The sequence below is a fragment of the Camellia sinensis genome, chromosome 3 (assembly GCF_055761805.1).
Source record: "Camellia sinensis isolate YWXY chromosome 3, ASM5576180v1, whole genome shotgun sequence".
NCBI classification, from domain to species: Eukaryota; Viridiplantae; Streptophyta; class Magnoliopsida; order Ericales; family Theaceae; genus Camellia; species Camellia sinensis.
This window is the reverse complement of record NC_138963.1, coordinates 197,363,850-197,386,691: the sequence shown is the minus strand read 5'-3', so window position 1 is coordinate 197,386,691 and position 22,842 is coordinate 197,363,850. Positions and strand designations below refer to the sequence as shown.

Sequence of the window (22,842 nt, the reverse complement as noted above, 5' to 3'; positions counted from 1 at the left end):
TGATTGTTTTAATACTTCGAGGCCATGGATGGCTAGTTCATCTGGAAATGATGTCTATGAGATGCATTTACATCCATCTGTTTCAGTTGACATTAGTAGACGAATATGTTCTTGTGGCGAGTGGCAGTAGAAAGGGTTTCTATATGCACATGCAGTTGGTGCTATACAAAAGAGTGGACATGATTTGAGTTTATTTGTTGATCAATACTTCTATGTTCAAAGTTATCGAGAGTCCTGTTCTTTTCCCATATATCATGTTCCTTCAATTTGGAAACCAGATTGTAATGTTGATGGTGATAGTGAAGTTGTTCTTCCTCCTTTGTCTAAGAAGCAACCAGGAAGGCCAAATAAGAAGAGGATTCGTTCGAATGGAGAGAAAGTAAGGCAAATTACTTGTAGTAGATGTGGGAAGGTTGACAATCACAATAAGAAATCTTGTAAGCAGGCTTTGTGATTTTTTGTAGCTGCTTTGTGATTGTAAAAATTTCGTATTCATAAATTTCTTGAAGTAGCAGTTTGTGATGTTGAGTGCTAAGTAATAATCTTCTATGTTTTGAATAAAGTGACAATAAATTGAAAGTGAAAATATTCTTAGTTTCAAATTTTAATTTTGAAATTGTTTGTGATAACATTGTTTGGTTGGCTTTCGGAAATAAACTTGACTGTTGAATGTTTGTTTTGAAGATTATGTGAATACTGTATAAAAAGTGAACATATTCTCAGTTTAAGTTTTTAGTTCAAAATAGCTGATTTTGTAATAATAGTGTGAGGCTCTTGTTATGAATTGGAACTAGTTATAAATGTGATCAATTGAATGAATGTGAATTAATATTCTAAATATATGTGGTCAATCCTTTATGTTTTGATTAAAGTAACAGTGGACTGAAAGTGAAAATATTCTTTGTTTCGAATTTTAGTTTTTCAAATTGTCATAATATTGTGAGGCAGCAAATAAATTGTTGTGATAATATTGTTGTTTGAAAATTGAGTGATCTGTGTAAAACTGAAAATATTCTCAGTTTTAAAGTTTCTAAGTTTGAAAATAAGTGATTGTGAGGCAACAAAACACTGTATAAAAACTGAAAATATAAACAAAAACATCAACAAAGCACTGATTGTGATACAGCAAAGTCTTGTGTCCACTATTTTCATATGTAATACTATTTTCGCTTTTCCCATATAGTAGTGTGAGGAATAGGATAATAGAAACTGAGAATATGGACAAAAACATCAACCAAGCTCGGGTGCATATATCTTTGAGAGTATGACAAAATATTCCATTACACATCATAGAAATTGTAATATGTTTGTTAGGTAATATGCTTGGAACTATTAACAAAAACATTAGTCATTGTATCAGAGTGTTACAAAAAAGAGTCCATTGAGTTACACATAAAAAAAAAATTCATTGAATGTTGCAATCTTGACTCTACTTGACTCTGATTGATCTTTGTGGATCACTGAGGAACTCATGTACCATGTCTGCTTTGAGTTTTGTGGATGTGCCTGGTGGTAATGTGTTTGGAATTGGTTGATGCCTCATGTATTGTCTTATGATGTAGCAAACAATAATTCCACAGTCATTCCTATAGAAATCATTTTTGACACAGTTAGGGAAAAAACAAATTTTTTTGAAAAAGATATTAAAATTTGTTAGTTAGAATAAATTAACATACGTCATTGCTTCTTGTTGAGGGCTGTCTTCGACTAATTCAATCTTGACATTAGGATTCCAGGCTTTTTCTGCTTGACAAGGTGTATCCTTCATGTATTGATGGATGATTTTTTGCTATAAAAAACATCAATATAAAGTATGTAATGATTTACATTTGATTATTGTAATGCTAATCTGAAATTGTTCTTACCAGTTGATTTGCAACGTTGTAGTGCTTGTCCTTTCCTTTTCTTGGTCTCAAAGAGTTGAAATGTTTCCAAGTCCCCAAGTGTTTGTCAATAACAAGTAATGTCCAATGATTGAAATTATGGATGGGGATATGGATGTATCGACATGGGAGGGATTCTTGCAAAGTATTTTTCAAAATCTTTTTCCTTTGTTTTGAAGTTTTCTTCTTCAACATTGGCTGTTTTTTACAAAAAATATGTGAATATTCACAGTAATGGTATGAACTCAATATTCATATGTCGATGAAAAGCAACAAAACATGATTAACTACAATTTATCACTCAAATTGTTTTGAAATCTGAGTATATTCCCAGCAATGATACCAAAATCAAAATTTGAGAACATTCACAACAATGATAACAAACACAAAAAATCTACTTTGAAACTGTGGGGGCCGAATAATAATGGAAGTGCTAAATAGGTCGAATAGTTGAACTAAGAGTCGAAATATATAGCACTCGGCATCGTCTCGTACGCTCAAATCCTGCCCTGCTCGGCTATATAGCCGGTTGAGCAAGGGGTCGAGTAAAAAGCGGTTTGTTACGGAAGAAGCCGAATGTCGGATTGAAAATGGGCTCAATCCCGAGGCCCAAGAAAGAAAAGATATAAATAGAAGAACATCAGCTAGAAAGAGGTATGTGAGAACCATTACACTTAACTTAAAATACAAGCAATTCAGAGAGTAGAGACTGACTTGCTCGTCGGAGTGCTAATTCCGGCACCCCCGACCAAAGTGTTAATTCTTTTTCAGGTGGCTAGCTGAGGATCACGAGCGTCCCCCAGGATCAGAAGAGTATTTCCAAACCACTTCTCCATAGAAACCAAAATTGAACGAAAGATAAAATATAGAATTGACACATGCACATTTATTCCTTACCCAATATAGACTTGACAATATGAAAGACTTGCCATTGTGCTCTGCTCCATCACCAGAATTCTGTGCTTGTGGTTCTTTTTCAAGAATCTCAGCATATGCATCAATTGTCTACCAAATTGAAACACAAAAGTGATGTTAACAAATTAATGAGAAGTTTTTCAGTGTTAAAATATTACAAATATTATACGTACACAGCTGGATATGTCTGTCCATTTTACCAAGTTCTTGATATCATTAATAAACACACAATTGTCATATCTTACGCCAAACATATACAAGCACTACAAAACAATAAAAAATGTGTTAATAATTAAGTCAGAATATTTTTAGAAAACAGAGCTATTTCTCTGTTTCATTTCATATATTTGTACTACATGAAAAATTGAAAGATTTATGTAAGATTATACCTTGATTCTGTTTGCTTTTCTTTCCAAAGAATTTGTAGTTTATATTTATCTTCAAGAGGTAGCAATTGAGCCACAACATACTTGTTTGAAATTGTCTCATCTTTGTGTTCCTTCTCTTTCTCAACTTTAATTTTCTTGCCTTTATACTCATAATCTAATACCTCAGTAGTATTCCTTGCTTTAGCTTTGATATTTTTAATCATGGAATTCTGTAGATTTGTTTGTCTTGATTCTGTCAGATCATCGGCTTTTATTGCACAAACTTGTTGGGTTAAGTCATGGACTTCTTCCTCCACTAACTGATTCTGCAACTGAGAATTTTGACAATCTTTCACATTTGTATTTGTCTCACAATGTTTTGTTGCAAAAGGTTGTTGCGTTATCTCATGGACCTCTTTCTGATGGAGCTCTTTGTCCACCACTTCAGAATTTTCATGGACCTCTTTCTGCAGCACTTGAGAATTTTCGTCGTTTATTGTATGACCTTCATTCTTTGTATCTGTCCCAGAATGTTTTACTCCACAAACTTCTTGGGTTATCTCATGGACCTCTTTTTCAACCAATTGGTTATGCAATCGAGAATTTTCATCTTTCAATTGTTGTATTTGTGCTGTGAGTAGCCTGTTATCCTCTTCAAGTTTATTTATGTAGATGGTCTTCACTGTGTTATCTAGTTGCAAATTGTTGTTCTCAGTTTGAAGTTTCTCAAGTGTTTGTTGATGAATTTGTTCTTCTCCCTCAGGTACATCATTGAGTATAATGTTGTAGAAGCCATTAAAGTCTTCATTTGCTGGCTTTTATTCTTGGTGGCACTCTTCGGCATATTGACCATCTTCTTCTTCTTCTTCTTCATCTTCTTCAAAATCTTCTTCTTGTTCAGTATTTTCAGCATCTTGTTTTTGTTGTTCTTGTTCTTGTTCTTCAGCATCTTCTTGTTTTTCATCTTCAGTATTTTCAGCATCTTCTTTTTCTTTTTCTTCAGTGTCATCAAGTTCTTCATCATTTTCCTCGTTCAATTGAGCACTAGTTACCTGTAGGTCAACATACAATAGATGTTAGTTTTTGAAATAATTAAAGTTTAGGAAACTAAAAAGTTTCTCAGTAATAATTCAGTGTATAAAAATAGGGATTTTTCCCAACTTGAATTGAAATTCAAATGAGATGAGGATGTGACCTGTCTTCTTGTCAGCTGATGTAGTGATATGACTTTCATACGTTTATGTAATTTGATAAGATTCCACTTGATCACCCTTGGGCATGTTTCGCTAACTTCAGGGTGGATGATCAGTGTGTGCTCACACAACCAATACTACAAAGCAAATGTAAAGAATTTTTGTCATTTGAATAAGAAATAATACTATCTGTTGTTAACAACAAACTAATAGAATATAGTAAAGATGTACTTACTAAGAGAGCCATAACACAGCTTGTGACTTTTGCTGGATTTTTATGGTATTTTTTAATTGAAGACATCAGTATGTTCCTTATTGCTTCTGCCCAATTGTATTTTCTCATTGAGTTTATGTCTTCGATGTAATTAAGAAATACCCATCCAACTGTTGTTCCTAATGTAGAGAAAAAAAGCTTCAAACAAGTATACATACACAACATCCTTATCATATCTTCAGTGTCTTCTTTCTTCTTGCCTTTCAATGCTTTTTGCAATAAGTCTATGATGGTTGTGCTCGATAGCCTTTCAGTTTGTATGGATCTTCTTGTTAGAAATGATGATATATTTTTATTTCCATAACCAAGATGTATCGGCTCATCTCCACAAGATATACCGAAGATGGACTTGATGTCTTCTATTGTTAGCTTTACAGTTTCTGGTCCTAACTGGAAAGAACCACTGCTGCCTGGTTGGTATGTTTGAATTATTTTCAATGCAATGTTATCATATTTTCTGCATTGTTTATAATTCAGCTTGTTTTGCAATATTGCATCAAATAATAACCAAAATGGGATTTTCTTCAAGCCATTAATATGCTCATTCTTGAGTTTGATGTGCTGTAATAGCTTCACTATTGTCTCCATGTTTGATCTGAAAGTTAATCTCCATTCTCTACGCTTTCCTTTTTGCTTTTTATCAGTTGAAATTGATTTTTTATGCTTTCTTATCGTTTTCTTTGCATTACTTTTTAGTCTTGGGGTTTTCATGAGTTACTTTCCGATACTGAAAATCAACATAGACAAAATATAAACACTGAGAATGTGTCCTAAAAGAATCAATCCAATGCCATTCTCATGAAGTCTAAATTTGATAACATTTATGGCTACAAAAACAAAATCAACATTGAAAGTTAAATTGAAAGCAAAAGAAGATTATTAACTAGGGTTTTTAGCCAAATTGATTAAAAACTTGAGAAAATTCACAACAATCATATCAAACTCAATATTGAAACCTAAATTGAAATCAAGAGAATATGATTAAGTTCGGGTTTTCACTCAAATTGACTAAGAATCTGAGAACATTAACAACAATCGTACGAAAATCAACATTGAAACCCAAATTGAAACCAAGAGAATATGATTCACTAAGGTTTTTTACTCAAATTGTCTAAGAATCTGAGAACATTCATAGGAATTGAACGAAAATCAACATTGAAAGCTAAATTGAAACTAGAGAATATGATTCACTAAGGTTTTTTACTCAAATTGTCTAAGAATTTGAGAACATTCACAGGAATCGTGCCAAAATCAACAATGAAAGCTAAGTTGAAACCGAGAGAATATGATTAACTAAGGTTTTTCACTCAATTTGATTGAAAATATGAGAACATTGACAACAATGGTACCACACTGAACATTGAAACCTAAATTGAAAGCAATAGGATATGATTAACTAGGGTTTTTTTGTTCAAATTGATTCAGATTGAAACCCAAATTGAAACCAAGAGAATATGATTCATTAAGGTTTTTTTACTCAAATTCTCTAAGAATCTGAGAACATTCACAACAATCGCACCAAAATCAACATTGAAATCTAAATTGAAACCAATAGAATATGATTAATTAAGGTTTTTCACTGAAATTGATTGAAAATATGAGAACATTGACATCAATGGTACCACACTCAACATTGAAACCTAAATTGAAAGGAATAGGATATGATTAAGTAGGGTTTTTCACTCAAATTGATTTAGAATATGAGAACATTCACAACAATCGCAGCAAAATCAACATTGAAACTTAGATTGGAAGCAAGAGAACATGATTAACTAGGGTTTTCAGTCAAATTGATTGAAAACTTGAGAAAATTCACAATAATCATGTCAAACTCAATATTGAAACCTAAATTGAAATCAAGAGAATATGGATTAAGTCTGGGTTTTCACTCAAATTGACTAAGAATCTGAGAACATTAACAACAATCATGCGAAAATCAACATTGAAACCCAAATTCAAACTAAGAGAATATGATTCACTAAGGTTTTTTACTCAAATTGTCTAAGAATCTGAGAACGTTCACATGAATCATACCAAAATCAACATTGAAAGCTAAATTGAAACCAGAGAATATGATTCACTGAGGTTTTTTTACTCAAATTGTCTAAGAATTTGAAAGCATTCACAGGAATCGTGCCAAAATCAACAATGAAAGCTAAATTGAAATCAATAGAATATGATTAACTAAGGTTTTTCACTGAAATTGATTGAAAATATGATAACATTGACAGCAATGATACCACACTCAACATTAAAACCTAAATTGAAAGGAATAGGATATGATTAAGTAGGGTTTTTCACTTAATTTCAGTAAGAATCTGAGAACATTAACAGCAATGGTAGCCAAATCAACATTGAATCCAAAATTGAAAGTAAGAAAAGACGATTAATTACGGTCTTTCACTCAAAATGAATCTGAAAACATTAACAACAATGGTACTAAAATCAACATTGAAAACTAAATTGAAAGTAAAAGAACATGATTAACTAGGGTTTTTCACTAGGAATCTGAAAATATTAACAGTAATCGCACCAAAATCAACATTGAAACTTAAATAGAAAGCGCAAGAACATGATTAACTAGGGTTTTTCACTCAAATTCACTAAGAATTAGAGAATATTCACAGCAATCGCACCAAAATCAACAATGAAACCTAAGTAGAAAGCAAGGGAACATGATTAACTAGGATTTTTCACTCAAATTCACTAAGAATTAGAGAATATTCACAACAATTGCACCAAAATTAACAATGAAACCTAAATAAAAAGCAAGAGAACATGATTAACTAGGATTTTTCACTCAAATTCATTAAGAATCTGAGAATATTCACAGCAATCGCACCAAAATCAACATTGAAACCTAAATAGAAAGGAAGGGAACATGATTAACTAGGGTTCTTCACTCAAATTCACTAAGAATTAGAGAATATTTACAGTAATTGCACCAAAATCAACAACGAAACCTAAATAAAAAGCAAGGGAACATGATTAACTAGGGTTTTTCACTCAAATTCACTAAGAATCTGAGAATATTCACAGCAATCGCACCAAAAATCAACATTGAAACCTAAATAGAAAGTAAGGGAACATGATTAACTAGGGTTCTTCACTCAAATTCACTAAGAATTAGAGAATATATACAGCAATCGCACCAAAATCAACAATGAAACCTAAATAGAAAGCAAGGGAACATGATTAACTAGGGTTTTTCACTCAAATTCACTAAGAATCTGAGAATATTCACAGCAATCACACCAAAATCAACATTGAAACCTAAACTGAAAGAATGAGGACATGATTTTTGTGGCATTACAATGAATGTTCTCAGATTCACAAATAAAAACAAAAACAAAAGTTTCGAACTCAACATTCAAGCTGAAATGGAAATCAAAAACAAAAGGTTCGAAAATGAAAGTTTCGAACTCAACATTCAAGCTGAAATGGAAATGGAAAACAAAAGTTTCGTAAATGAAAGATTTCGCAAAAACTAGGGTTTAAGATACTTGAATCTTACTTGTTTTCACCATTTTTGGTTGTTTGGATGTTTGATGATCTAGTTTGTTTTTGTGAAATCTGAGATGAGATTGATGAAGGAAGACGAAATGTGAGGCGAAATTGATGAAGGTGAGAATGAAATTTGCGAGGGTGAGAAATGGCGGGATGAATTGTAAATGAAATCATGAATCTTCAATTTTTGTTTATGTTTTGATTTGGTAAGGGTAGTTTCGTCATTTCAATGGATTATGGGACTTACAGTTAAAAGTTTTTGAATTAGGATAATCTACCATTATTTGCTAAAACAAGACTTACCTGTAAATCACCCAAAAAATTATTAGTTAATTCTAGACATTATGTTGTTATATTATAGACTAATCATAAATTTTTATGTCTCTTTACATTACTCAAATCACTTAATACAAATCTTTATCAATCAAAACATACATGGGACACCACATAATTGTATCCCAGGTCCAACGAGTAACCTCTCATAACTAAGGGGGTTAACTTATCATACGAATATAAACTTTTGTCGTCTAAATGTAATTTCAAAAAAATGTAAGGAGTAAAAGTATCTCAGGCAAGCCTCAAGGGAGTCATTTGTAATTTACCCGCAAGATAATATTTACCCAAAAGCAACGATTTATCATTTTCAGGGGTTTTAGGGTTTTTTTTTGGGTTGTTAGTGTATCTTCAGAGTGGTTTTAGGGTTTTGGTTCGCCATGGATTCCGATCAAAACAAGCTTTTCGTCGGCGGGATCTCAAGAGAGACGACTGAGGACACACTCACAGATCACTTCGGCAGGTACGGAGCTATTATCGGCTCTGTTATCGCTCGCGATCGGAACACGGGAAGCGCAAGAGGGTTCGGCTTTGTTTCCTTCTCCGACTCCTCTGCTGTCGATAAAGCTCTTCAAGACTCTCACACCATTCTCGAAAGAACGGTATGTTTTTCAATCTCTTCTTTTCACCAAAAAAAGCTCCTTTTTTTATTTATTTTTTTCCTGGGTTTTCGATTTTTTTATTTTTATAGTTGTGTTTGGTAGTTTTAATCAACAAACCGTAAGTTGTTATATAGTTTCTGATGATATAAATGGTGTGTTTTTATTTAAATTTTTTTAATTTGGGTTATTTGAATTTTGCAATTTTTTTTTAATATATAGGTAGAAGTGAAAAAAGCCATACCCAGGAGTGAACAGCACCAAAATCAACAACAGATTAAGGGTTTGAGTAGGAATGGTAGAAGTAACAGTAGGAGCAGTGATCAGTTTAGGACTAAAAAGATTTTTGTAGGGGGTTTAGCTGCTAGTCTAACTGAAGAAGAGTTCAAGAATTACTTTGAGAAGTTTGGTAGGATTACTGATGTAGTTGTGATGCACGACAATGTGACGAGCCGGCCTAGGGGTTTTGGGTTTATCACTTTCGATTCAGAGGATGCTGCTGAGGATGTTATGAAGAAGAGCTTTCATGAATTGAGTGGCAAGCTTGTGGAGGTCAAGCGGGCTGTTCCAAAAGAAGGAAATAACAATAGTAACAACAATGGTTATAATCCGAGGGTAGGTAGTGGAAGAGATACCTTCAACAACTATCAGCGCGGGAATTACCCCTCTTATTTTCCTAGATATAGCATTGTCCCGGGTTATGGACCTCTTTCAGGGTATGGTGCTGTTACTGGGTATTCTTATGGAGCAAGCCATTTTGGTGCTGGGTACCCTCCTGTGGGATTCAGTGGAATTGGGTATGGGTTGACTCCTCCCGCACCAAGGAGTCCTTGGAATAGCCCTCCGGTTCTTGGCGTCAGGGGAGGTCCATTGCCATATGGCAATGTTGCTACTGTCTATCCTGCCTACTTGAATGGCGGTGTTGGAGCAATGGGTATGGCTTCCAATGGGTATAGTGGAGTTGCGGGAATGGGAGTGAATGGAAAATTAAGTCAACTTGGAAGTAGTGATGCACAAGTGGCAGCTGACGTAACGCCTGCTCAGATTAATGGGGCAAATGTAAATGTAAACTCTACGGGTATGGGTGGAAGCTATGGTGCTACCTCTAGTAAACAGAACAAAAATGGCACTACTGATGGGTGATTAAGGCCTTACCCTGTGTAAATCTAGTTGACTAATTGGCATCTCTTTCAGGGCATTGGCAGGTTAGTAAATTCTTACACTGACGGGTTAGAGGGGTTTTACTGTGACTATGTGAATGCCCTTTCTTTAGATGTTTTTCTTTACCATAGGGTATTGCTTGCTTGTCAATTTTAGTTACAATAATTCATCGTACAGGATTCGGACTTCTGTAATATAATTGTTTTCGATTCCCTCTTTTACCATGCATTTCTACTTTTAATGAGGGCATATGGCCATTGATATTTTGGATTGGGGTTGCAAGCAGGGCACGTGAACAAATGGTTGATTTACAGGAATAGAATATTGTTTCTTTTTAGTATTTATTGACCAAAAAGAAAAAATTGTGTCCAGTGTAGTAAATAAATAATAATAAAATCCCCAAAACAGGACTTGTCTTACATTGAGTGCCTCTTCCAGCCTAATGATGCTTATAATTTTCATCACTCCTACAAAAAACCTCATTGAAATGGTTCCCACTTGTACTTGAATTTTGATTTATCTGAACATTGATCTGTGTAAGATAGATTCGGATTTATCAAATTCATTGTTAGTAGGTATTCTGGTTGTGTGATTTGGTTATTTACCTTTCCTACATTTCTCATACCTATTTGTGATTTTAAAAAGAGTGGCATAGCATACTGCTATGTAGTCCCCTTGGTTTCTTGAATTATTATCTAGTTCAAGAATAAATATACTGTGTCAGAAGGATGGAGCTTGGGGGTTGAGGATTCTTCTGTTTATTTGTCGAAATTATCCTTACTGTTGGCACATTCCTGCATGTTATACTGGTGTCATACCTTCCTTTTATAAGCAAATGGTGATTTAGATAGTACCTGTTTTTTTGTCCCCACTTTCTAATTTAGATAACAATATTCCCATTGCAACAAAGCCATTAATTGATAAAGCAAATTTGTCTAAAGAATAAGCCACAACACCAAAGTCGAATTTGATCAACCAAATAACTGATAAACAAATAATAATCTGACTCCAACTCAAAGACCCATAAGCAAATAAACTGAATCATTATTAATAATGTGGAAAATCACAAAAAGTTGTTGAACCTGATCTGACTCCAACCCAGAATCCGTCGGTGAGAGAATCCTACTGGTATGTTGAATTAAATTATGAATTGATGATATCACTGTTTTCCTGTTAATCCCACTGTTATGCCACGGCTATCTTTGCATACGAAATGGAGAAGTGAAGAAGTACATGATCTGGCTGACCGACGTAGGGCAAAGGGGCAAAACAGTCTTTCAGACATTAATCCTACGGGACTCCTTTTTCAATCCCAAGTCCCATCCAGCCAAGCTTATCCGTCTGCTCTATGGGATTGCCAAACCAATTGGAGTACCAATCCGGTTGTTCATTTCACAACCAAACAACCTATGAGTGGGGCCCACCTCACTCCTAATCCAATCCCACCAGGAAAACAAACAGGCCCTTAAGGAGTTCTCAAACAATGTTTTGAGTAAATCTTGCCAAGTTAAACATTTGCTACATTTTAAAGATGCACATTAAATAGTGATAAGAATGTGTGAATTTTTTTTTTTCTTTTGGGCAACTTGACTGACTACCAACAGAGTGGTTGAAACTAAACTTCAATGAATTTGTTTGGTGTTTCATATGCCTTTGGACTTTGATCAATATATGCAAGTACATTATAATGTATGAATATGTGCAAGTACATTAACCTTGCACATGGAAACCTATGATGATTAGGTTTTCTGCTGCAAGTATTTTGATTGAGGGGAATGAAAACTCTCCCTCTCTCTCTGGCTTCCATGTGTTTAGTTCTTTACATCGAATGTGTTCATGGCGTGACAAGCATGGGGCTCATGGTTGAGGCAATACTTATTTCTCTATGAACTTTGCATGAGTGGTGAAACTTTTGTGGTACATTGAAGAAGTTTGTCCCCAATCATCTGTAGCATGGAAACTCGACGAACTTTTGAAGTCTTGAGATACTTTGAAATTTAATCCATAATTTGCATGGCATTCATTTCATATCACTTGTTGCTTTTCCATGGAAAATTGGTTTTGAAATTTAGTGCCACACTGACTACATTGATGTTGTGAACTAAACTTCTGAACAGCAGTTCTCGAATGGTTGTTGTTGGGTTGCTTACTTGCTATATTCTGTTATTCTGGAACGATTCTTTCATGCACTGACTTTGTTGGCCTAAAATCTCTGAAACCTCAAGAGGCCTAATGAGGTCCTCGGTTTCTGGGAGAGAATTGTTATATTGTGTCTATTTAAGTTGTTCTTGTTTGGGGTTGACATATCCCTGCAAATTTTGCCAGTTTGCTTGGGGTGTTTAATTGAACATAGGTTCCCGGAAGCTCTTGTGAATTTGCTTCTTGTCTCTTGTGTGTTAAGTTTGCCGGGGCCAGGTGAGGGGACACTATTGGTTCACTTTTAGACTTGAGGATGAGGCATCATTTGATTCATTTCTTAGTTTTTTTCACTACTGTTGATGTTCAGCTGTCTTGAGGAGTCTTGGACTTTGTACAATTATGAGTGGCACATGACCACGTGATAGGGCGGGCTTATTAAATAACATTTTTAGCTTCATTGTGGGGGCCAACACATTCCCATACAAAATGTGAATTTTTTTAGGACAAATTATATTAGTGGTCTCTATACTTCAACCCTAATTTCAATATGGTCAATTTATTGTGACAAATTTGCTCAGATTGTGTTAGTTTGGTCCAATCAATAACAATTTGTTTGGCAGAATTTTTAGCTGAAGTTTTGAAAATATTTGTTGTTTGCTTTGTACTTTTAGCTGTATGTGGTGTTTGGTAGCAGGAAGGGAAAATTGGAGCATTAAAATGCGTTTCAGTTTTGATTTTATTAGGCAGGTATACCCAAGTGGGTAAGAGTTGTGGTTGGCACATTGCCGACCTTTTCTGTTATTTTCTCTTCGTTTTATTGATGTATACATTTTATGTACTTCATATTAACATCAATAAAATCTTTCTGTTGATGAAAAAAAAGAAACAAAAAAGTTTTTAGGTTTTTAATTAAAAAAACTAAGGTTGCATTTGGTATAATTTTCTAAATATGATTTGAGAATAGAGTTGTATTTTGAGTTTGTGAGTTTTGGAATTATGACTTGAGTGTGAAAAAATTGTTTAGTGAAAGAGTTTTGAATTGAGTGGGGAATTTTTAATGTGACATATGATATTTGATACAAAAACTTACAACTTATAATAAAATACACAACTCAAAATTCTATTCAAAATTTATAAAAAAAAAATTAAAAAATTTTGAAATTTTTTTTATTTAAAATATAAAAAAATAACAAGTGGCATTTGTAAAAAAAAATTTAAAAAAATGTACTGTTCCGTCAACTAGTCGGATGTTCGGGAAGACGACTGGTTAGTTTAAATTTTTTCGCTTTAGACAGTTTTCATAAGTGTATAGAATTGATTTTTGAAAATTGTAAACAAATGCGGCGAATGGATTTTAGTATTTTGCGGCGAATGAATTTTAGTATTTTGGACGAAAACTGGTCACATGTTTCATATACTCTACGCCAGCAAACCTACTCTTCTTGTCACACCACCAGCTTCTAGCTCTCTGTCACTCCACAGCCCAATCCACCACCACCACCATTGGCACCTCTGCCACCTTGCTTACACCACCGCCAAACTCACCTAACCCCGACAGGATTCGGCAGGGATTTGTGGTGCTCCAGTGAGGGGTTTTTCGGAGTTTTTTTCGATAATCTAAACTGTTTATATTGTATGGTTGTCGAGTATATCATTTATATAAAAAATCAAGTTAATTAAAAATCTGTAATCCTATGGTCAGATTCAGATTGTTTTACAAAAATTATCAAAATAATGTTAACAGTTTATTTTTTAAAAAAAAGTTATAGATTTTCAATCAATTTGATTTTTTGCACAAATGATTTATTTAACGAATTTTATAATATGAATAGTTTGGATCATCGAAAAAGACTCGGAAAAAGCCTCCATCGAGACACCACAGATCACTTCTGTGCCCTGGTCACAGCAGCATCCCTTGGTCCACCCAGTACTTCCTCACAGCTGCCTCTCCCTGGTCAAACCCCTTCCCTCTGCCTCCTGAGCTTAGGACTATCTGCTTGTTTTCATGTGGTCAGTGTTACCTGTTTGAGATTTCAACTTGAGTATGTTTGTAGTGGGCAGCCAAAGGGGGTACAGAGGGATGAACTGTCCCAAAAGCTTCTTTGTTTTTCTGAAAAATGAATACAGAAAACAAAAAATTAAAACACAGTTAGATAAAATGAGATTAACTGAACCATTACAAATTATGATTCTGATATGCAGAAGTTTTGGAATTAGCTAGTTTTTGACAAATTTTGAACCAGTAGCCCATTTCAACAAAGCACCTACTTGTAAGTGTATTGTAATGTAATGTATTTGTTTTCTGAAAAATGAATACAGAAAACACAAAAATTAAAACACAGTTAGATAAAATGAGATTAACTGAACCATTACAAATAATGATTCTGATATGCAGAAGTTTGGAATTAGCTAGTTTATGACAATTTTCGAACGAGTAGCCCATTCCAACAAAGCACCTCCTTGTAAGTTTCTTGTAATGTAATGTATTCTATTTCCCTTCAGAGATAATTGGCTGTAAGTCCACTTTTCAAGTGGGATTAGACGTAGTAATTAGAATATGTTGATCAGAAGTTTGAGTTTTTGGTGTGAAGATCGTTTCTTTCCCATATATACCATTTTCTTATTAGGACCACGTCTTGACTAAGCTCGTTCTGCTCGGTGGGTTTTTACTGAGCCAAATCCCATATCGCGGGCGTAATGGGCTGATCTGAATGAGGTTTGGGTTGTGTTTGGCCCTAGGTTTTGAAGCTTGACCCAACCCATGAAGCTGGAAGAAAATATGAAAAAACAGAGCAAAATGAAAAAAGAAAAAGAAAAAAGAATTTGAATGTACAGTAGGGAGATTCTATTTGAAATTAAAATATGTATTAATACGCTCAATTTAAATTTATAAATTTTAATTTTTATTATATTTTAATATAAATTTCTTAATAAGGACAATACATATTGAATTTTAAAAAATATATATATTTTTTCATGATACATTATAATTAGTTATTCTTATTCAAATCTTTGTATCTTCTTTCTCAAGAGATCAAAGTTATTTCATATTCTTCTTCTTCTTTTTCTTAACCTCCCCCCCCCCTCAAAAAAAAAACTTTAATTTACCCTATCAAAGCTCAACATTATTATCACCAGTTATGTTTTTTATTATTTTGAACCCTAAATCTCAGAAGAAAGTTTTAACAAAATCAATTAATAGATGAGAGTAATAATCAAAATAGTTTTTTGAAGCCTCCCACTGAAAATGAGGTAAGCATTCATATAAAGGGGTATCACAATCTTTGTAAAGCACCATTAATTATTTTTTATATCGTTTTTTTAACAAAAATTAAAAGGTCCAGTAGTTAGATTCATAATAACATATTATTAGCGTTGTTCTCATTTTTTTATTTAAAAAGTATATTATTTAAGAACTATTCTTTCTTGTTAGTGCCCAATGCTTATATACTTATAAGTTTGGTTTTTATTTTTTCATGAGCATTCTTGTGGATAATTTATAATGTAAAAGGTTTTTTTTTTCTTTTCTGTATTGAAAGCTTTTATAATGCTTGTGTAAAAGTTTGATTTTTTTTTGTATTTGTAATACTTATGTGCTTATAAGTTTGTTTGTTTGTTTTTTTTTTTTTCTTTTGTATTTGAGAATTATTTTCAGCATTGAAAACATTTTGAAATAGTTTAATTTTTTTAGTTTGTTTATTAGTTATTATCTGGGTTTACTTTGTGGATAGATTAGAAAAAATAATAGGATGTAACGAGGGTAAAATAAAATTTAATCAAACAGGAGTATGTAAAAATTGAAAGTATTTAATGAATTTTTTTATTTCTTCCGTCCCATAATATTAGTCCCTTATTCTATTTTTTATTATCTCAAAATATTAGTCCTTTTTCAAAAATTAAGTATAAAAATAATATAAATTTCTTAATTTGCCTTTTTTTTAATTTTATTATAAAAAATACAATTATGACATCGATATTTTTAAAAAAATATATTACCAAAGGGTAATTTTGAAAAATTAATTTTTTAAAGTACAATAATTGTACTATCAAAAAAAATTAAATTTTTTAGAAGGAATCATTATTTTGGGACGGATGGAGTATTTTTTTTTTGAGTCATGATAGAGACCCCCTCTAATTACCACCCCCACAACCACCACCCCCACAACCCCCACAGACACGTGGTGGGTGGTGATTGGACGAGCAGAAAAAAAAGAAAAAAGAAAAAGAAAATGTAATCAATGAGAGAGAGGAGGTCAAAGGAGAGGAAAATGGGGCATGAAACATTTTTATTTATTTTTTCTGTGTAAATAGAATCTTCCGTACAGCAGGTATGAATCTTGATCTGTTGGGCTAAGGTGGCTCCCATCTGGGCCAGGCCCGTTAAGCAAGATTTGAGTCTAAGCTTTTAGTCTGCTTTTATTAAAAGAAAAAAAAAAAAAAAAAAAACTCTAAGCTTAGCTCTAGGGCAGACTAGGGTCTTTTTTCATGTGTCGGCCTAGCCTTATGCAGACCCTAAGCATAGGGGGGCTGCAAAATTTATCTACAAGGGGAAGTCAACTGGCTGCTTTAAATCAGTTGAAGCAGATCCATTAGTTTTAAAAATCTTTCGCTCTTGGGGGGGCCTGTAAGAGCACAAGGGGTAGTGTTTTTTATACAAAAATGTTTTGGAATTTTAATTTATGAGTTTTAATGATTTTAATGTATATGTGAGATTTATCTGATATAATATATTGATTTTATATATTTATTTATTTATAATTTTTTACCTTAAGGTTAAGAAAGTCAATTTTTTGATTTTTTAATTTTTTTAGTTAAAAAAATCAGTTTTTTTATTCAAAAGAATTTATCTTTTTGTCAAAAAAAAAAGTTAAAAAGTAAAAAAATTAATTTTTTACCAACTAATATAGCTTAGTTTCTTACTCTGTTTGTGATGAGAGAGAGAGAAGTGAGAGAGAGAGAATCTAAGGTGATTGCGCTCAGACAATTACTTGCAAGATTGTGATATATCGATTGTGCGTATAGGCACTAGATTTTTACTTCTTAATTATTATTTTTTCAATATATGAAATGTCTAAAATATGAATTTGAGTAAAACTGTTTATTTTATTAGGATTCCATTATTTGTTATGTCTAATTAAGATTATGTCTAGTAATAAAAATAATTTATAAAATATATTAATTTGTGTTGTAGTGCTCTAATCGTGAGTGAGAAATAGTGACAGAATAATGGTAAGTACAAAAAATTTAATCTCAAAATTAGGCTTTATTTAGCATATATTATTTTAACACATCTTTTTATTTTATTTAAGTAATATTATTTTTTTTATCATATTGTATATTTTTTTTTGAATATAAAATATTAAAAAACTTAAACAATCCCTAATAATGCAAATAAAACAAAGAGGTGTGAGAAGGGATTTATATGAAACAGCAGTAGTGGGGGAAGAGATGGGCAGAGTCTTTGTTAACAGCTATTGTCCTTTCTCAGGACCTCACAGAGAAGATGTATGTAGCCCATCTAATAACTATGACAATCTTTTATGTCCATCACATATTAATCCCCTCTCTCTCTCTCTCTCTCTCTCTCTCTCTCGCGGGTTGGCCCCACCTCTCCTACCTCTGTATTGGCCTATATTTTGCTGTGTGATCTTCTTCATAGATTTTGCTTTTGGATTTTCTTCTCTCTCTCTTCTCACGTGACCTCCACACCCACTCTATTAAAAAAAAAAATTCCACGTTTTTAATTTTTTTTATTTTTTTTATTCGGACAATTACATTCCATGGGACGTAATTTTTTTTTACAAACATAAAGAATTGTAATATGGAGTAATGTTTTGGAAAGTTGATAAAAAGTAATTTTTAAATTTTTTTAGTTTATTTTATCTTTTAGTGAGTAAAAAATATGAGAGGTAATATGACCTAAAATGGGTCAAAAGTTAAATTTTTACCTCCTTGCCAAAGCATTGATTAAAAATTAATATTTTAATTTGTTTTGATTTTTTTGATTTTTTTTTTATGTGTAAAAAATATGAGAAGTGATATAATTCAAAATGAATTAAAGACTAAAAATTAATTTTTAGTTAACTTTCCAAATTACCCTTACACTCGCATAAATTTTTACTTGTATTTCATCCAGGATCACTTGCATCTTATATAGGGCAAATTACATATACACCCCTCGAGGTTTGGCCAAATTACAGATGCCCCCCTGAGGTTTGAGAAATTACGAATTCCCCCCTGAATACTATATTTGCATAAGAAATTAGGGGGTTATTTGTTATGAAATATAAACCTCAGGGGGCAAATTGTTATGAAAATACAAACCTCAGGGGGCGGGATGTAATTTCCGAAACCTCAGGGGGTATCTGTAATTTAGCCAAACCTCGAGGGGTGTATATGTAATTTGCCCTCTTATATACTGTATTTTTGTTTATTTATTTATTTTTATGTAGATTGTGACTGTGACTCTGTCAAATGACGGAACTGGACCAGACAAACACTACGAATTTTTGCCAACCGCTTTTTTTTTGGACTAAGTTAATAGGTTAACAAATCACTAATTTTGGAGTTTTAAAAAGATCATTAATGACACAGCACTCAATAAAAAAAAAATATAACACCAAGGTTAAAACATCAAATCATTCATGGTGAGACTCACTGCCACATCATTACTGGTAGTACTAATTAGTGCTCTCACTCATTTTCCATAAGTTAATTGATTAGTTAAAAACTTGGTTTATTGATTAAAAATAAACCCTCATTTTGGGAAGATTATTTTAGTAATTTTTTAATTTTTTATAAAAATATATATAAAAAGATTAAAAAAGTGATATGATAATTTATAATAACTTTTTAACTTTTTAATTAAAATATATAATTAACAAACGAAACCTAAATATATAAAAAATAACGTTAAAAAAACTTGTTTAATAGGCACTTTCTTAATTTTTAAGGACTTTTTTGATAAAAAAAATTGCATACAACTCCCAAAAATGATAAATAAATAAGCGAGGATTATCAAACTCTTAAGTTAGGTTTACAATCTAATATCGCAAAATAGAACTACACAAAATCAAAAATTTTGATTATCCTATTAGTCAATTGCATCATATAAGTTGTTAGTATTACGGATAAACTGAATATATCATATTTCTTTAATTTCTTTCTTCTGATGGAGAAATTGTCTAATAGGTTCATATCAAATCTTGCATGGTGTGCTGTTACAATTGTATATGGCTCAATTAACTCTTCTATATTTTTTTCTTTGGGTAAATTATACTTACACCTGATGTTTAAGTTTAATACATATTATTTCTTGACGTTTAAAAAATTATACTAACTCTTCTATCATTGTAATTATTTAGACGGAATGAATACGTTAAACTTATGCACTAATAGTCTTTATAGTTTGGGTTTAATACATATCATTTCCTGACGTTTAAAAAATTATACTAACTCTTCTGTCATTGCAATTATTTAGACGGAATGAATACATTAAACTTATGCACTAATAGTCCCTACAGTTTGAATTTAAGTTTAATACATATCATTCCCTGAGGTTTAGGTTTAATCTATTTTTTTTGCTTTGTTTTATTTTCTCTTTTTTTTTTCCTTTTCTTTACTGTATTTTTTTTGGGTTTAATGACACTAATAGTCCCTATAGTTTGGGATTTGTGTCACTTTGGTCCCTAACTTTTCAATTGGGATACATTTGACCCTGAATTTTGAATTTTATTCCAAATAAAGACAATTGAAAATATCATTAGATTTTTTAAGGATAAAATCGTCAATTTGATAAAATATAAACTAATTTGACAAAAATAAATGTCAAAAAAATATTTTTAATTTTTAAAAAATTATTTTTATCCACAAATGATAAAACTATGTAAAATTAATAAAAATTACATGATTAATTTTTTAAAATTAATTTTACATGATCATCATCCAAACCCATAATAAAAATTAATTTGGTAAAAAATAAATAAACAAATGTCTAAAAGATTTATTAATTTTACATAATTTTATTTTTAGTAGGTAGAACTAATTTTTAAAAATTCAAAAATATTTGTTTGACATTTATTTTTGTCAAATTAGTTTATATTTTATCAAATTGACAATTTTACCCTTAAAAAATTTAATGATATCTTCAATTCTCCTTATTTGGAATAAGATTCAAAATTCAGAGTCAAATGTGTCACAATTGAAAAGTTATGCACCAAAGTGACACAAGTCCCAAACTATAGGGATTATTTGTGTAATTTTCCTTTTTTTTTTTCAATGTAATTTTTTATATTTTTTTATTAGGAGTTGTTACCTTTATATAAGCAGAGAGTTTATAAAATGAGATTATTAATCATAAAGATAAAAATATAATTTTTAAAATATAAAAAAATAAGATGTAATTAGACCAAATCTAAAAGATTGTCAGTGTAATTTATCCTTCTTCTTTTTAGGTTTTAGAGGACCTACCAAACAACTTTCTCAGGCTGGTGAGTGAAAGTGAGGCAAGAGGGAATACAAAATTCCAAGAAGGGGCATGCTTCATGCATTATTTCCCGGGCAGAAGAAACAGTGTCCTTTCCCCTGGAGCTCTGTTACAGAGCCCGAAAGGGTTTTGAGCCAAATTTGACTCGAATTTGAGAAGAAGAAGGAAGAAGAAGAAGAAGAAGAAGAAGAAGACAAGGAGGAAGAAGAGAAGGAGAAGCAGAACTGGAGGGGGCCCTAAAAATAGGGCTGGAGGCGGAGGCGAGCGGAAGTAAAGGCAGAGGCCGAGGCGGGCGGAGGCAGAGGCGACGATCGGCAGACAACCGACGATCGGCAGACGACCGACGAGCTGTGACGATCGGCCGACGAGCGACGACGAGCTCCCGCCTCTCCCCTCTGTTTCTCTCTCTCGCCTCTGCTTCTCAGGTTCAAAACGAAGAAGAAGAAGAAAAGAAAGAAGAGGAAGAAAACGAAGAAGAAAAAAAAAATTTGAACCTTAAAACCGCATTCGAGCCTCACATTTCGGGCCCTCAAACATTTTTCTTTTCCCTGATCTCTATCCGGAGACAAGTTAATGTGATGGTTTCAGAGTACATTTTCCTTATATTATGATTACTTATTCAGTTATTTTTTAAAAATTTACAAAAAAGTAGTGAGTTTTATATTTAAATTAATAAAAATCAAATTTAGACACCAATTGTGCTTATTCCAAGATTGTTAGTATATAATTTTAAAAAAAAATATCAATTTAGGGAGACAGTTCAAAAATAATTACAGTATACATAAAAATCTTTTAAATACACAGGAATGATTAAATGTATATATTTTTTCACTATTCAATTGAATTGAGATTTCCTTTCTAATTTTTCCTTCTATGTGCTAGTGCTGGTGGTTTCACTCATTATTACCATATAATCCAAAGAATCTCCCACCACTTCTTACACATGCACACACACAAACACACACACACACACTCACTCTCTCTCCTAACAAGTACTTCCATTCCCTCCCAAAACTGTCTTCCTTTGAAGGTTTCAAAAACCAAATCATTTACATTGGAAAATCTGTCTCCATGAAATCCCTCTTCATGCAATCTCCATGCAACACACTATTACTGAAAAGAAAAGAAGCCCACATTACAATTATATTTATGCACATATATATATATATATAGTGACAAAAGTAAAACCCCAATGAGCCTGAGCTTTGATTTCCCAACCCCACAGTTACTAGGAAAGGACATAAAGATCAGGTGCCATATAGATTGACTAGTAAGATAATCTCCAACTGAGCACCTTTTATTTGATTAAATTTAAATTTAATAAAAAAATATATTTTTGTTATTTCAATAGTTTTATTAAATCAATATCAAATTCAATATATATTACAGTTTTTATCAAATTGAAGATGATTATAGTTTTCACCAATTTACTGTTCAGAACCATTGGAGTTACCATTGGAGTTGCAGATAATACAACATAACCGGACGACCGGCCGAATATCTTCCCAGAAGACCACTTGGGTGAAAAAGTGCCTACAATATATTACGGATTTGATTGAAAAATACACTGGTTGGACATCTGTCCCGTCGACTGGTGATTTGACGACTTTCCATTGGACCGTGCGATATCAGATGGAGTTTTTACTCAATTTTTACTCAAGTTTAATGAAAAAAGGATTAAACGTTGGAGATGTCCTAAGACTTCATTATTATCAACACTAGTCTAATTCTTGTTTTGATAATTTCTTTTAATTATATGAATTTTTGTTTGATAATTAATAATTGAAAATTATTAAACGCTAATTGTAACAATGTCTTGGTGATATTTGCATCATCAATTAATTTAGGATCTACACCAATTTATGTGGAACACACTTCAATTTATGGTGTGAATGCTTTTGAGACATTGCCACACGGGCCAATAAATAACTTCCGTCATGAATAAACATTTGACAACCTTGAATTATGAAATGAGATTAGTGTAA

General features: G+C 32.3%; 2 protein-coding genes across 2 annotated transcripts in view; both read left to right on the top strand.

Moving 5' to 3' along the window:
* Positions 1-454, top strand: part of LOC114263046 (uncharacterized) — a 43,151-nt gene extending 42,697 nt beyond the window's left edge. The window contains exon 4 of the mRNA XM_082918746.1: positions 279-454. Coding sequence (XP_082774872.1) covers positions 279-454 — 176 coding nt within the window. The remainder of the gene's footprint in view (positions 1-278) is intronic.
* Positions 455-8,691: 8,237 nt separating this feature from the next.
* On the top strand, positions 8,692-10,461 carry LOC114263004 (RNA-binding protein 1). The gene is made up of 2 exons (XM_028203476.2): positions 8,692-9,075; positions 9,295-10,461. Exons 1-2 carry the CDS (start codon positions 8,854-8,856, stop codon positions 10,213-10,215), a joined length of 1,143 nt encoding a protein of 380 aa, XP_028059277.2. The 5' UTR covers positions 8,692-8,853; the 3' UTR covers positions 10,216-10,461.
* The last annotated feature ends 12,381 nt before the right edge of the window (positions 10,462-22,842 follow it).

What these genes read in the sequence shown, in the direction of transcription:
- LOC114263004 (XM_028203476.2), top strand. Translation starts at nt 8,854, where the DNA reads ATGGATTCCGATCAAAACAAGCTTTTCGTCGGCGGGATCTCAAGAGAG. An exon ending in ACACCATTCTCGAAAGAACG is followed by an intron (nt 9,076 to 9,294) that starts GTATGTTTTTCA and finishes TTTAATATATAG; the next exon opens with GTAGAAGTGAAAAAAGCCAT.